At 31.9% G+C, this 16,170-nt stretch overlaps 1 protein-coding gene across 1 annotated transcript in view; it reads right to left on the bottom strand.

Moving 5' to 3' along the window:
- LOC142317274 (death-associated protein kinase 1-like) overlaps nucleotides 1–16,170 on the bottom strand; it is a 172,896-nt gene that overhangs the window by 52,225 nt on the left and 104,501 nt on the right. Inside the window, exons 10-14 of the mRNA XM_075353687.1 lie at nucleotides 13,369–13,523; nucleotides 10,605–10,725; nucleotides 8,024–8,255; nucleotides 6,718–6,833; nucleotides 4,925–5,138 (exon numbers count right to left, since the gene is read on the bottom strand). Of these exons, the coding sequence (XP_075209802.1) occupies nucleotides 4,925–5,138; nucleotides 6,718–6,833; nucleotides 8,024–8,255; nucleotides 10,605–10,725; nucleotides 13,369–13,523 (838 nt within the window). The remainder of the gene's footprint in view (nucleotides 1–4,924; nucleotides 5,139–6,717; nucleotides 6,834–8,023; nucleotides 8,256–10,604; nucleotides 10,726–13,368; nucleotides 13,524–16,170) is intronic.

Here is a 16,170-nt window from a genome sequence, read left to right as displayed (position 1 = left end):
GAATCTTAAGAGTGCCACTTTCATGACCAAGTTCTATCCACTGTCTACCTTTCTTTTATTTTTAAGCTTATGACTTCAGGTATGTCTTATCTGATAATTTTCTTAATGGACTTATTTTTAAAAATATTATCCTAAATATCATATCAGGTAGAACAAAAATGAAAAAAATTAAATTTAAAAAATTTCAGTTTTTCAGATGGTTACGAATTCACAGGTAACATATTTCACACGATATTTTTTAATTTAATTAGGTACTGTACAAATTTATGATGCTAACATAACATTAATAAAAAAGTTTATACAGATATGTTGACTTAACAATAACGAGTAAAAATATTTAATTTTACAATGAATTACTGACAGCTGAATATTAACATTGCTACTTTATTATGAAATATAATTTGTTACCACATATGCCTAATTTAATATCGGCGGGTGATAACGGTAGCAACAATGTGAGCAAGTGTACAGTATATGGACGCGCTCATACAAGCATCATTCCCACTGCACAGTTCTCCCACCATAGTGGCGCTGCAGCCCCACCACTCTCTGGCTCCAATAAAAGAGTGTGCACAAGAGTGAATTTGCCATTCATCGTCGACCACCACCTGGAGAAGACCAAGAAGACAGAAGAAGTTCCCTGGCCGGCTCAACGTGGGAGCTCTCAGCAGATGCCAATATCCCCACTGGAGCAGCAGGCCTGACCGGCCCGCCAAGGGAATCGCTGGACGCGGATGCTACCTTCCCGTTTCAGCTCCAGCTCGCGGGGTTTCAGTTGCCCTGGCCGGCAAACTCGGAGCAGTAGCCGGCTCAGCATGGGATCGCTCAGGGAGAACTGCCTCGGCCGTGCCAGTGATGGCCGACCCAATACTGCGGGGCTCTAGGGGCCACCACTGCCACACTGTAGTGGGGCCCCAACTACTGCCGCTGAGGGAAAGTCTGGTCGGACTTCAATGAGTGAGCTGCAACTCCCCAAAAACGTTTTCACACCCAACAGCTCTTTTCAAAGCTAATCCAAAAAACGGCCCTTTCAGGGCCACCACAAGGTTATGAAATATGAACCGTCAAAGCCATTCGATAACAACAGCCCTTTTCAGGACCACCATAAGGTTATTAAGTGCCGCATCCTGTCGAAGCCATTCGGCGACAAATTATAAATTGTAAAAAATTAATCCAAACATGCACAGTTATTACAGATATAAATTACTGTAAAACTAATGATAAGATTTATTCAGAAATAATAACGTTCTACAAAAAATTAATTTTTCTACGAAATTGTGTTTAAGGGGAAGACTATTTCAACAGAAAGGAAATTATCTCTAATGAATTTGCAAGGTCTTTACAAGTTCATCTATATCCGGGTTGATTTTTGGAGAAGCCAACAATAACAAGATTTTTAAATGAGAATCAGATATCCTTGATCGGAATTTATTTTTTATCATATATATATAATTGTGAATAACTGCTCACAAACATATGCGGGGCCAAACCCATAACAAATTTCAGATCAAACTCATACAAATTTGGGAGATCAGGAGTTGAGAGAAATTTCCAAAACTCAATATAATTTTCACTACCAGGGATTGAAATTACTTTCTTAAATTTATTTTTAAAAACATTAAGGTGCTGAAGATCAATTATTTCCATTTGAATTTCAGAAGAGTAGTGGCACAAGTCTTCAATAGCAATAGAAAAGGGGTTTGTAAAACGTTCAACATTTTTCTTGTCGTTTTGGAAATCATTAAATCTTGTTTCAAATCAGACAATTTAGAAATTAAGTTTTCATACTTATCATAATTACAAAGGTTGTCAAATTTGATTACTGACTCTATCATTTGTTTGAAATGTATCAGTTTCTTTCTATTAAAATGGTTTAAAAAAAAAGAGAAAGTTTAACTATAAAAGAAGATATAGAACTAGACAATATCGGAAACAAGCGATTTTTACATTGTTTTACATTTAAATTAAATGTTCCATAACATCTGTAAGAAAAACTAAATTCCACAGCCGGTCTGCATTTTTTTAAAAGCAAGCACTTATTGTACAGTTCACCTTTTTCTTTCAAAAAATGTAAGACGCTTTCACAAGGATTCCAGAATCTGTCAAGTCTTCTTCTACCTCTTAGGGAAACAAGGAACGAAATTCTCAGCGATTAAGCACGTGTGATTGAATCCTGTTTATACACCGCACTACCGGTACAAGAACGATAAATAAATTCATATCTTTAGTGCAAAATGCCTCCCTATGCAGTATGCAGTGATAGTTAAAAATGTCTCTTTGCAAGCAATTTTCGAATAGTCATAAACAACCTTTATTTTTACTGGTTATAGCTTGGGCACCATCCTTATATGTGCAATCTAATTTATCCCATCGTAAGTTATTGTTCTCAATGATTGATGTTAGTTCATTAAAGATGTCTTCGCCTCTCACTGATATTAATTGCTGCACGTCTAAAAGTTCTTCAATAACATCAAAATTTTCATCGGTACAACGTACAAAAATACTTGCTAGAGAAATGCTAAAAATCAACTGCTAGAGAAAAATATTTACATGAGGCTAATGAAGACACAAATTTGTATTAACGCTCACAGCTATGCGAGGCATCATAATTAATTAATTAATTTTGCATTAGAAGTGTAATTAGCAAAGATTTGAAACTAGTTTTGATAATTTCTTCCCCATCAGAGTAAGGTTTCTTTTTTCTCATTAGAAGTAAAGAAATTTCATAAGAAGCTTGGACCATTCATGTTAATTCTTCTTCTTCTTTTTTTTTTAAAAACTATTTGTTTGCTTATTAAGGATTTTTTTTCTTTTTTTTTAACGAATTCTGTCCTCAAAGATGAACCAAGAGGAAAATGTTTTATTAAAATTGACATAGTTTTGTTTGAAATGTTGCACCAAGATAATTTGGGCACTACTACACTAGCACCACAAAAAAACAAACTTGTTTCTATGTATTTTGATTAGCAAGCAAAAAGTTCCTACCATTTAGATTAAATCTAGTCTGAATACTCGTATACTCTACTGAAAACAAAGTAATTATTGTAGGGTAGACATAAATCACTAATTATTATTTCCGTTATGTTTTCAAATTATGATAGATTTTATTTTTTTGTCCAAAGTTGACATATCAAAAAGTTTCTATTTCTATATTCTTTGCATGCCACTCACTGTGACTCTGCATGCCACGTGTGCTGTTGGTTGGCCAAAGCTGATCTACATACCTGTAAACGCACTAGCCGGTAAGGGTTGTTTTGCTCACTGGACTGTCTAGCTAGGGGCTCTGTCCCCTGGACACTCGATACGTTTTTTCCGTCATGTTTGTGGCAATATTAAGTATTTTACAGAAATATTTTAAGAAAAGAAATATTAGTGTGTAGAGAATATTTTTCTAAACAGCAAGTTTTTATACTTACAATAGGCTTAAGGAGTGAGTAAAAATAGAATTTAATAATTTTTAATAGAAATATAATGCTTAACACTAGCCATACTGATAACAGAAAGTTGGCTTAGAGACACCATCGTGTTCGTTTAGCTTATGTGTGTTCATGTGAGCTTGTGTTAGTTGCCAGTCCAGCTGCTGCTATTGGCGCAGAGTGGACGACACGATGCACTGGGTGGCTGCGCACAAACAAAAATCTCCCGCTAAATGAAAATTATTTTTTAAATATTAACTTAAATTGCTAAATCTCCCGCTAAATGAAAATTCTTTTTTAAATATTAACTTAAATTGCTAAATAACAACTTAATTCCTTTTGTTTATTAATGAAATTAAATAAATAAAATTAATAAATAATAAATATAATAAATAAATAAAAATACAAATATAAAATATAAGTAAAAATAATCTAAGCTTAGAAATGAAATTAAACAATTTGTAAATTAATTAACAATGGACTGCTTCTAACAGGAGAGAGACATGTGCAGCTGCCTGGCTTGCCACCATTGGTCCACTCTGTGCTAACAGCAGCTGAAATAAAAATGTGAGCACATATGACAAACAAACCCACGCATCATCATTTTTGATAGAAAGTGATAATATTCTATAAAATTAAAATAACAAAATTTAACTGTAAACATAAATTTTACACAATAATAATAAATTTTACACTGCATTATACATCCTTCAATTTCCAAGCAGCTACTCCCTGAAATATTTCCTACATTATATATGTCAAGGATTAGCTAGAAACTTGGATATTGAAGGGTCTGAATTAAAGTTAAATGTCAATGGACAAAATCAAGCTTTAATAAAATATGTTCTAATAATTCTATATTATAATATTTTAACATTTCATTTTACGATATTAAAATTTTTATGGCTAATGAACACAGCAATCAATGCCATTTAAACACTTTGTATGGTGCTGGTGATGGCAGATGTAAAAGCTGTAACAATATTTGCTATTTCTTATCAATCTTAAGAATCTTTTTTATGCATGTACAACTTGGCAGATGTTCTTTATAAATTTCAGCTTTCAGGCAGTCTTCTGACTCATCCCTTTTATACCAAGTCTTTTGTAAGTTATGAAAATTTTTAAATTTCTGTTTAAAAAAATTATACCAAAAAGTGCATTAAAAAAAAACAACCGGTTGTAACATCTTACATCTTACATAAAGTGATTTTTTTTACTTACATAAAATAAAATGTTTAAAAATTCAATATCATTCAATTATGTAACTTTTTTTTGTTGTTTTATTAATAAATACTAAACACTTCTTTACAATCTTAGCCAGCACAGCTTCGTGAAAATAATTTTAAAGAACTATCAGAACAATTCTGTGAAAAACACTTAGAGAATTGATGGCATCTCGGAAATTAAATGTTGAGAAATTACAATTGAATTAAATGTGTTAAACAAAACATTCTTACACAAACATGTTAAATAAATTTCACTAGAAGAAATACATAAGTACAACTTACCAATTGGTTCATTTGGTGGTATCCTAGCTTGTAAAAATGAAAGCCAGAAACAGCACTGTCTAAGCTGTATACTAGGAGAATCTTCTAAATTAAACACAAGAATTAGTATGGCATTACTACCATCAGTAGTAACAAGGTGATGGTACAGTGGAAAATATGTATCTTGTCCAGAAAAATCCCAGGTTGTTACATCACCCACAATTGGCAATGATACCTAGAAATAATTATATGTTAAATTGTTATAAGGTAAATTGTAATAAGGTTGCATTAATTAAATTGTTTTTACAAGGACCTTTATCAAACAAACCTCTCTGTAAAAATGCACAGGTATGTCTAAAACCTTTCAGATATATTTACCACCACATCTAAAAAAATCATAAATACTACAATCTATGAAAAAAAAGAGATCTTTAATTTTAGAAGGCGTTAATGGAGCTCAAACCTGAATCACATTAACGTAAATTCAAATTTACTAAAGAAGATAGAAACATTTTGCATGCTCATACTAACATTTTTCAAAAAGCCACTACATCCACCATAAGTCAACAAAAGAATATCTCACTCCAGATTTTCCAAACATCTACTCTCAAAACACAAGTAATCTTTTCAACAGCCAACAATAAACTAAGCATCCAGTATGGCTACCAATGTAAATATATATTAAGGACATGTGTACCAATATAACAAAAAAAAAATTCTAATCAAAATTATAAAGCCTAAAAAATTTAAAAGTTCTGTATATTTTTTTATCAAACCTAATATCTACGGATAAAGAATTTGTGGAAATTGTTTTTAATTATACCCAAAGGGGACGTATGTAACTTCAGATAACGTGTAATAGTACAGAAAAATTCAACGACATGATTTTATAAAACTGTTAAGTAAAACTGTTTGATTATTGCAATATTTTTTTGATATCTGTAAATAGAGGTTTATAATTAGAAAGTTGAGTTGGGTTTAATTATATATGTCAGGAAGAATTGGTAGTTTCATTATACTGTTGCAGGTGCCAAGTGAAAACACTGATAAGTTTACTAGATATATTTCTTTTCTACTTTACCCTTCATTACAAGCTGTGGATCTACTTATAAACATCCTAAAGAAAAAAGAGATAACTTTCCTAATTTAATTTAAAGAGAAAAGAAAAAAAGGTAAAAATTAATAAATACTAAATTTTTTTCTTTAATCTAAAGAAAAAAGAGATAACCCAAAAAAAAGAATGATTCTAATTTTTATGGCCAGTAAGGTATGGTACGTGTAGACGGGTTACAGGATAATTCCAACTATCCTTTGGGATGAGTTTCTCCCTCAGTAAGTTATAGATATCCTCCAATCATGAGCATCCACCGTCCAGTTACAGATAGAAGTTTGATTAACTAACGAGGTTAAAAGTCAAATGGAATAAATAATTAGATAATTAAATATTCAAAATGTTCAATCTTCTTCATACATGGTTAGTATAGTATATAAACTGAGTTGTTGTAGAGTCCAGTTACTCGTATGTTATTTATAGCAAAGCAAAATTAAAGTTTAATGCACAACTTCAAATTATACCTGTCCATGAAATTTAAAAACAGTAATGTTTAGCTGATAAAGAGTAAATATCTTAAGTAAATCTGTTCAAATTAATAATATGTGTTAGGTAAAAAGTGAAATAATAATTAAAAGATAAAATCAAACTGCTATCAATATAATATATATAAACCATAATTTTAAAAACAGTCTGTAAACTTGAAAAACCCTTCAAAATTAGAATTTTCAAGCCATTAATTAAAACTAAATTTAGAATGTACCTGCTGAACATCAATGCCCCTTGTATAGTGATAATTATATAAATCAAAATTGAGTGAATTTTGTCTTGATGTTAAATCCATTTCAATGTGAATTTTGTTTGGTGAACTTGGCTGTGCTGAAAAAAAACCAAACATAAAATCAAATTATCATTTCCAGGTATAAATGGTAAGAAAATTCATCTATTTAAAACTTTGAACCTTAAGATTGCGTACAGCACCTGCTAGGGTGTTTTCATGGCCATACAAAGGTTATAAATATCATGAGCTATTGTTTTTAATTACATACAAATTTAAAATGGCATATACTCAATATAACAGTGCATAGAATTGATTTTTAAGCTCTTTTGGATTGATTCATAATTTTTTTTACCAGATTCCATTCGATATTTTTTAAAAATTAAATAGAAATGTAACACGTATCTAAATTCAGTGAACGTTAGAGTTTAAGTTTTGAAGTCATTATTTGTTATATCTATGAAACATAATAGTCTCTTTTCTTTTGAATTTTCAAGTAGAAAATATCAATTACTTTCAGCAATTCAGTAATTGTTGCAGAATTCAGAAATAAAAATTCTAATGTTATTTTTAAACTACAAAATCTGTTCTAAAATAAATTCTGAATATGATTCCAAGCTCCTGGCTTAAAAAAAAAGATACATGAGTAGATAATTTTCAAATTTATACAAATGCCATGTACGCAACAGATATGTAAACTCTGAATATAAATGTATTGCGTATTTATTAATTTTTTTCTTTTGCTACTGTCTGATTTGAGGCTACTCTTCATTCCTTTGTTATATGCTAGTCCTTTAATCTCACAATTATTAAATCTATCCTAAGTTACCTATTTATAAATTCTAGTTTTCCTTAATTATTTTACCTAGAATTCTACCCTCAGTACACTTTTATCCTAAACAATGTTTATCCTCTGCATTCTTCAATTAACAAACCAACTAAACATAAGTATATGCCCTTCAACACTGTTCATTTTTTTAAGAGATTCTGCCAAAAATTTCTTTCCTCTTCTATTTATCTTTAAAACTCTTCATTTTATATTTTTTCAACTCATCTAATTTTCAAAATCAACTTTAAATTTTTTATGGTAACATGTACCAGACTTGTTCCCTTTATACATTTAACTCATGAGAATAAGTTGATTTAAAAAATTATTAATAAGTTGGTCTCACTTGGTGGCAGTACAGCAATTTTGTAAAAATGTACTCTGAAGAATTGCATAAAATTACTTATAACAAATCATTTATTCATATATTCTGATAGAAATAAGGCTGACAGAATCAATACTTACAACGAGTAATAGCAGCAGCAGCAGTAATGTTTGAAGCCGAAGTAGTACCATTAGTAAATGAGCAGGCAGATGCTTTATGTCTTCTAAAAAAACTACTGAAATATCCAGCCTTTAATGTTTCAACCAACGTTGATTTTCCAACACCAGAATGACCAAATAATTGAATATTAATTCTGGGTACTGGCTCTTTTAATGGCATTAACTGTCGTACATAAGACTCCCGAGTTGAACTCTTTAAAAAAAAAAATAAATAAATAAGCAAACACATTAATAGATAAGTAGTTAGTTTAATAAACAATAATATCCTAAAACTGATCATGTAAGGGCAAAAAACAATAAGTAATTGGAATAGTAGCTCAACATGGAAGCTTAATAATGGATTACAATTAAAATACAAAAAAAAATTAATTTAGCTTTAGCTAAATATCTTGTTTCACTGCATAATGGTAATACTCTATCTATTAAAAACCTTTCTTGCATACTGATGCACTTTAGTTTAGATAACCTACTATACGGGTTTTCTCAGAATTATAAAATGAAAACTGGCAACACTGTTAGTCTGACGATAGCCCTGGGCAGTTGTCATAACTTTCTCTCACTCTTTCACTTTGCCAATTAATAGAAAGTGTAGGGAAGTGGCCATTGATGCCCACAACATTAGTTATTATATACTTGTCAGTTTCTCAATATCTGTTGTGCCATAAAAACCCATCTCAACCTGTTCCATAATAGTGTGTTTAGTATTTTGTTCGGTGATCCTATAACTACCACTATAACTTTACAAAATGGGGAAATACAGTAGTTACACAGTGGTTTTAAATTAACAGTTACTGATTATGCTAACAACATGGTAAAAGAGTGGCCAAACAATAGTTTTCTGTTAGTGAAAAGTTGGTGTGAGACAGGTGAAAAATTAAAGACAAATTAAAAAACACAAATGTTTCTCGCCATGCTTTCAGAGGGGGCTAAATTTGGCGAGTATCCTGAGGTAATGTGAAAGTTTTTAATTACTCTGAAGAATTAAGAAACAAGGTTTCTGTGTTACATATGATATGATTCAATGTAAGGCTCCCAAAGTGGCAAGTAAAAACATTTCAAAAGAAATATTCCAAGGAAGTTGTGGTTGGCTGCATAGATTCATGTGGCAGCACACTTATGTGTGAGAAGACGAATGTCTATTGCCCAAAAACTGCCAGAGGATTATATGGAAAAAGTAGTACAATTTCATTATTTTGTTTTACGCAAATGGCAAGCTACTCTGTATAAATTATTGCAGATAGGTAATGCAGATCAGACCCCTGTGCATTTTGATATGCCATGTAACACATCCATCGCAAAACGTTACAAGAGATGATTAATATATATTTACTGTTGGAATGTAAGAAGCTCCAAAATGAAATAAGTATAACCTTTGAGATATATCTTTCCAGGTAGAAATGGTGATTTGATAATGAAAGTTTTGTTCATACTAAGGTAAAAAATTGGGCCAACAAAAATCAGCCATAGGAAATGAGTACACATAAAGCCTTTTAGAATGGGCTGTGTATGGCTTGACCAGCTGCTCTCATAATCTAAAACCTACAGCGACCACAAACCACATGAGTTGTCTGCTGTATAAAAAACAATACTACACACACATTTAGCGCCTCACTCAAGGGCAATATTTTTATGCTTATACCATACTAAAATGTGTTATTTAGCTGTGGCATGAAAAAATTTAGCGGTTACAAGGATAACCAAGCAATATTAAGTATATCAGTAAAGATAAAAATATATAACATCTGAAAAAATGCTAATTGGGATATAAAGCACTATTTTCATTTACTGTAATCTCACAGTAAAGAAGTCCTAAGTTGTCTAGAGGTACAGAGGTACCACAACTCTGTAGGTCAATCTTCATCTTCCCTTTTTTCCATTATCCTTCATTCCTTCTTCCTTGGATGAGTACCATAGGCTAATTTCTGCTCTAGTTCTTCCATACTGACATTTTGCTGTAACTTTTTAGCAACTAACAGACAGCTGCTTTAAACAGGGCTCACTGGGATGGCTACCACCTGCTTGTGAAACAGTCTTAGTTCCTGAATGTGGGTCACATAAAAAAAACAAAAAACTAAGGAACCTACAATGTAAATACAAGCCTACTATTTCTCATAAACTCTCATCCAATATAGGTTCACAGTGTATTGATCATTAAGCAGCGAGTTTTCTGAGTAGGAAAAAAAACAACTATAAAAGACAAAAGAAAAATGTTCTATACACAAAAAAGATCTAAGATGGTTTTCTATGCGAAGAAAGATAAAAAAAAAAATGTCAGGATAAAAACAAGAAATATAACAAATGATATTGTAATAGTGCTTATTATCTAAAATCAAATACAGGGGTTTAACTATTGAAACTGACTGACTCAGGGTAGTTGTCGACCGACAACTGGATAAAATTACTAAGTTTGGCAATTAATCAATTGATTACTTGCACTTAGGTTTAGTAGACTGTCATGAGATGTAATACTTTAAAGAAAAAAAGGAATAAAAATAGTAGTACAATAATTATAATGTTAATGATAACAAACAATATTACTTACAATTTTCATTTTGTTAAGTAAAAAACTAATATCGTTGTGACCATGTTTAATGGCTGTAATTTCAGCTTTAATACCATCTCCATTCTTCTGCTCAGTATTACAACCAGCCAAACATAGACACCTGTTAAATAAAGTAAAAAATTAAAGAAATAACAACCATTTTACAAAATAATTCACAAAAATGAACTTTGTACAGACATAAACTCATAGATCACACTGTGTAATTCAACTTCTATCAAATGGAGTTCATTCTACTTGGCTGTGAGAGTTAGGATCATAATCTTAAAACAAAAAAACTTCATTTTTGTTCACATACATCTTTTACAGGCTTACATGATCAGTCCACATTTGTTTTTTTCCAATGATGTCAGTCCAGTATAGCTTTCAGTATCTGAAGTTATTAGCTATTAGTTATAATGACTGGAATGAACATCATTGTTTACGAAAACTATGATAGATAGTGGCTGTATTTATTTGTTTAGAGCAATGGCATTGGCAACTCTCTTCTATGCAAAAAACTGAACTCTCAGGTATTTGAATGATATTGAGAAAATGCAAGGGAGTTCTTAAAAGAAAAATTTGTTTGTTGCTTTCCTGGTCATTTCAGGAAAAAATTACCGAATGCCCAGAGTACAGACTTCCTAAGTTAGCACACTTTACATTTGAAAGATATTTGAGTGTTAAGTGAATTTTCTTAGTACTTAAAAAGAGTGGAATAAATCTAAACTGAACGGAAAAAATGTTCAAGTCATATCTTAATTTAACGTTTTTTGTTAAAATAGTTCACATTAGTGTAATATAAACTGGTACTAAAGTACCAGTACTGGTTAAAAGTAACTGAAAACAACGCATCATTGAAGATTGATATAGTTTACCAAAATTCATCAAATGTATTTTAACAGACAGAATATATAAATAATATTTAAATAATTCTAACTTTTTTGGCTTTTCTCTTTTTTGAAAAAAAAATTTTAATTTTAAACATTTTTATACATAACGTATTGAATTTACCTGTCAGATGAAGTGTACTGCAAAACGAAAATGCTAATTATGAAAAGAAAAAATAAAGAAGAAAACAATGAAAAAGTACTCACTTTTTCATTGTTTTAAATATGTTTTAGTAATTATTTAGTTGAGGTGCCTCACCCCGAAATCACAAAAAAACATATCAGATTCATTCAAAATTAATATTTATTCATTTAATGATGTATTTTGAGTGTCAGAAAATAAGAAATTAGTAAAAATTTACATATTGATACAAATAACACAATGAAAATCGAGAAAAATACTTATATCATAGTGAAACATTATATTTAAAGATATAAATATGAAAATAAATTAGAAATTGTTAATCTGAATCAGATTGCGAAAAAATAAAATTAAATAAAAATAAAAATTCAGCCATATGTCCATGGAAATGTGTTTGGAATTTCCATAACGCAGCACATTGCTTCTTACTTCCCTTCATTGACGTTCCATTGTCTGCGTATGTGCCCCAGTGTCCGGATCTATAAAATTGTATTTATGATTCACAGTTAAGTGTTGGAAGCCTCCTGTTTGTAAACAATCATAAGATTTCCAGCAGTCACTAATAATTGTAGTACCTGGGTACACATAGTCCTTTATAATGCAGAGCAAAGTTTCCTTATCACGTGTTGGTACTGAAACCATGAAAACTTCTTTTGTGTCTCTTTGTATTCCACCAAATATCCAATTTCTGTTTATAATTCTGGCACGATTATATTTTCATTCACCGATTTTGGCTTCATTGATTTCTACAACTTTGCCTACTCCTCTAACCTTTTTCAAATTAGTACACAAATATTCAAACAAATTTCTCAAAAATAATTGCTCCAATCTACCACAGTACTAGACGATAAATTTAGATCACTACACAACATATCTTGCCGAGGTGGATTTATTACACACCATATTATGGAGAAACGTAAAATAACAGGTAATTCTAACCTATCAGGCTAACCATGTATCGGCGTATTGCGAAATGGTTACAATTACACTACTTACTTTCATATTTCTTATGTTTGTTAAATACACAAAGGCGTTTTCTACAATGGAAAATGTGTCAATCTTCATTCAGCTTCATTTCGTTATTACACGATGGACATTACCTGTGTTTCAGCAAAATGCCATGTTTGTAAAAAAATTGTCTCACACTATCAACTGACTGAGAGAATTGATTAAGTGTAATAAATGTAAATTCACAATTCTTAGATATACATTTCATGTCCAGCAGATTTTTTTTTCATCCATCGTAGTTGACTCTATTTACTTACTGAACACTGTAAATTCTATAAAGAAAACTCAGAAAACTTAGACGTCGTGTGAGAATAACAGACAACACGGTAATGTAATGAATACGTTATAAATAATAAAAGTAATGTAGTGAATAAGAAAGAATTCTACATTTTCTGGAGGTGAGAATCTGCATTATCGAGTGTATCAATATTCAAATACCTACTTTTCCGACACTTCATTTCCATCATAAAATACATTTCAAAAGATTTTACAACGATTTGATATGTTTTTTTGTGATTTCAGGGTGAGGCACCTCAACTGAATAATTACCTATGTTTAAAAGATGAACTAATGGCTTTTCTCACACTATTTATCAGCCAATAATATTTTCTAAGAAAAGACAAATTATATTTGTTTTATTAATTTAAATTATCAAAGAAATGGCAATTGTGATGGACATGTTTGTAGTTTCATGACAAAATTTTTAATGAAAATACAATTGTTTTACCTGACAATTTCTGTGTGGCCTTGTCTAGCAGCAAGATGAATAGGATACAATCCTTGTCTATTAGCAACATCAACTGTGCAGTTTAATGTACATAAAGCTTGTGCTACTGATAATAAGCCCTCCCTTGCAGCTATATGAAGAGGAGTATCACCTGCCTGTTTTAGAGAAAAAAATAAACATTTTAGAGAAAAAATTACAAACACTAATCTACTAGGGTAAATGTTAAATATGATCACGTACATAATTGCATTTCACACAGTAAACATCACTAACATCTTGGATAATAATTACTGTCTAATCAATAAATTATAGTTATATGAGGTGTATGAGAAAAGTAATGACTGACTTTTTACTTACCAAAGTTTCTTATTTTTTTAAACAACAATATTATCCCCTTCAAAGTAGTTCCCTTGGGCAGCTATACACCGGCGGAGTCGTTTTTCCCACTCCTGGTAGCAGCACTGGAAGGCTTCAATTGGTAGGGCTTAACTGGTCAGTCACAGTCTTTTGAATGTTCTTCAGAGTTTCAAAATGACATCATTTTAAGACATGTTTCAATTTCAGGGAAAGGAAAAATCACAAGGACTCAAACCAGGTGAATAGGGGGGTTGAGGAACTGTAGGAATGCATTTTGAGGTCAAAAATTCCCTGATGGAAATGGTCGTGTGACTTGAGGCATGATTGCCATGATGAAGCACCCACTTGTCTGCAATGTCTGGTCTCACGCCAATCACTCTTTTCCTGAGCCTTTCAAGGACACCTTTGTAAAACACTTGGTTGACAGTTTGTCCAGGAGGAACAAATTCTTTATGCACGATACTCCTACTGTCAAAAAAGTAAATCAGCATGGTTTTGATCTTTGATCTGCTCATTTGACATTTTTTCGGTTGAGGAGATGACGGAGTGTGCCACACTTCGTTTTGCCGCTTTGTTTCAGGATCATACTCAAATATCCAGGATTCATCGCCTGTGATCAGACGACTGAAGAATTCTTGGTCATTGTCAATCCTCTCAAAATGATCAACGCACATGTTTCTTCGATTGTCCTTCTGTTCAGTTGTGAGTTTTTTCGGCACCAATTTTGCACAAACCTTTCGCATGTCCAAATCGTCTGTCAAAATTTGATGTACGGTGAAAGTGTTTAAATTTAACTCTTCACTCAACATCCTTATTGTTAAACGACGGTCTGATCTCACAAGAACCCTCACACGCTCAACGTTTTCATCAGATTTTGAAGTTGAAGGTCTCCCTGAGCAACGTTGATCTTCAAAGTGTTCTCGGCCTTCCAAAAATGATTTGTGCCAGCAGAAAACTTGTGCTCTTGATAAGCAATGTATCCCATAGGCCTGTTTCAACTTTTCAAAGGTCACACTCGCGGATTCCCCAAGTTTAACACAAAACTTGATTGCACAATGTTGCTCTAAATTCCGATGCTCCATTTTCATAACACACAACAAAAACACAACTTCACTGATGGCGCTGTCAAAAATAATGTGTTGGCTGAACAGAGTTGAAACTCGTACTGATCATGTGGAAGGGATGAACAAACCGGTCTAGCACAGATTGGTAGACACAGTGTTGCCAGATCGCTCGCAGTGTTACCAATCTCATTACTTTTCTCACACACCTCATAAGTTTACTCTAAAAATCTATACAATGATCTAAATAAATACAGTATTAATATTTATAAATTGGTTATGGAAATTGTTACTACTTTTAAATTGGTTACAATTTTTAAAATAAATAAAATAACTCATTAATTTTTATATTACAAAAATTTTCATGTAGCATATCAAGGACACTAAACTGTTACTAAAAGTTTTACTGTCTATAAACTTTTATGGTATCTGGTGTTAAGCATTTACAAATGATTATTACAGCAAAATATAAGGGCCATTGAGTCAGGGAAATAGTGATTAGCAACAATGATTGGTTCATGCATGCGCAGTAGTGGTCTGATGGGCATGTAACCACCAAATTTTCATTAGTTCATTGTTGTTTGCCTTTGTGAGACAGTGTGTTAAAATAAATGCAATAATAACAAATCCCACCAATTGTAAATTACAATCAGTGATGATATTTTAAATGCAAGGGGACACAATGCTGCTGAAATTCACTGTCAATTATGTGAAACATACGGGTCTGCTGCAATGAGTGAAGGAAAAGTGAGGTAATAGTGTTGCTAGATTAAGGAAGGTCATTCAAATGTTCACAATGAACAAAGAAGTGGTAGGCCATACGTTCAGACTGACGATGTTGTTTGAACGTGTGAATGCAAAAGTGGGAGATCATTGCTTTATGATTAGCAATCTTTCTCCAAAATTTCCAAAAGTTTTAAAGACAATATTGTAGAGAATCATGACTGACACTCTAAGCTATTGTAAACTGTGTGCATGATGGTGCCAAAAATGTTGACAAGTGCTCACAAAGATCACAGAATGACACCTGCATGTGCTTTTCTCAACCACTTTAACCAAGAGGGAGAGAAATTTTTTCCCATTTTATCACTGATGACAAAACATGGATTTCATATGTCAATGCTGAAATGAAACAATAATCCGTGCAGTGGTATCATTCTGTTTCATCTAAACTGAAAAAATTAAAACAAGCCCAGTCTCAAAGGAAAATCTTGGAAACTGGAACACCCATCACATCACAAGTCTACTGTGAAGTACCTTCAAACTGCAACCTGCCATTCAAAATCGACGAAGGGGAATGGTGAGATCAGGAATTGTTGTTCTTCAGGATGACTCACTTCTATACATGGCTGCATACACAACAGAAACTATTCAAAAATTTGGA

Source organism: Lycorma delicatula, chromosome 1, assembly GCF_047948215.1.
Source record: "Lycorma delicatula isolate Av1 chromosome 1, ASM4794821v1, whole genome shotgun sequence".
Classification (NCBI taxonomy): domain Eukaryota; kingdom Metazoa; phylum Arthropoda; class Insecta; order Hemiptera; family Fulgoridae; genus Lycorma; species Lycorma delicatula.
The sequence above is the reverse complement of the archived record's forward strand: the minus strand, read 5'-3'. Positions and strand labels throughout refer to the sequence as shown.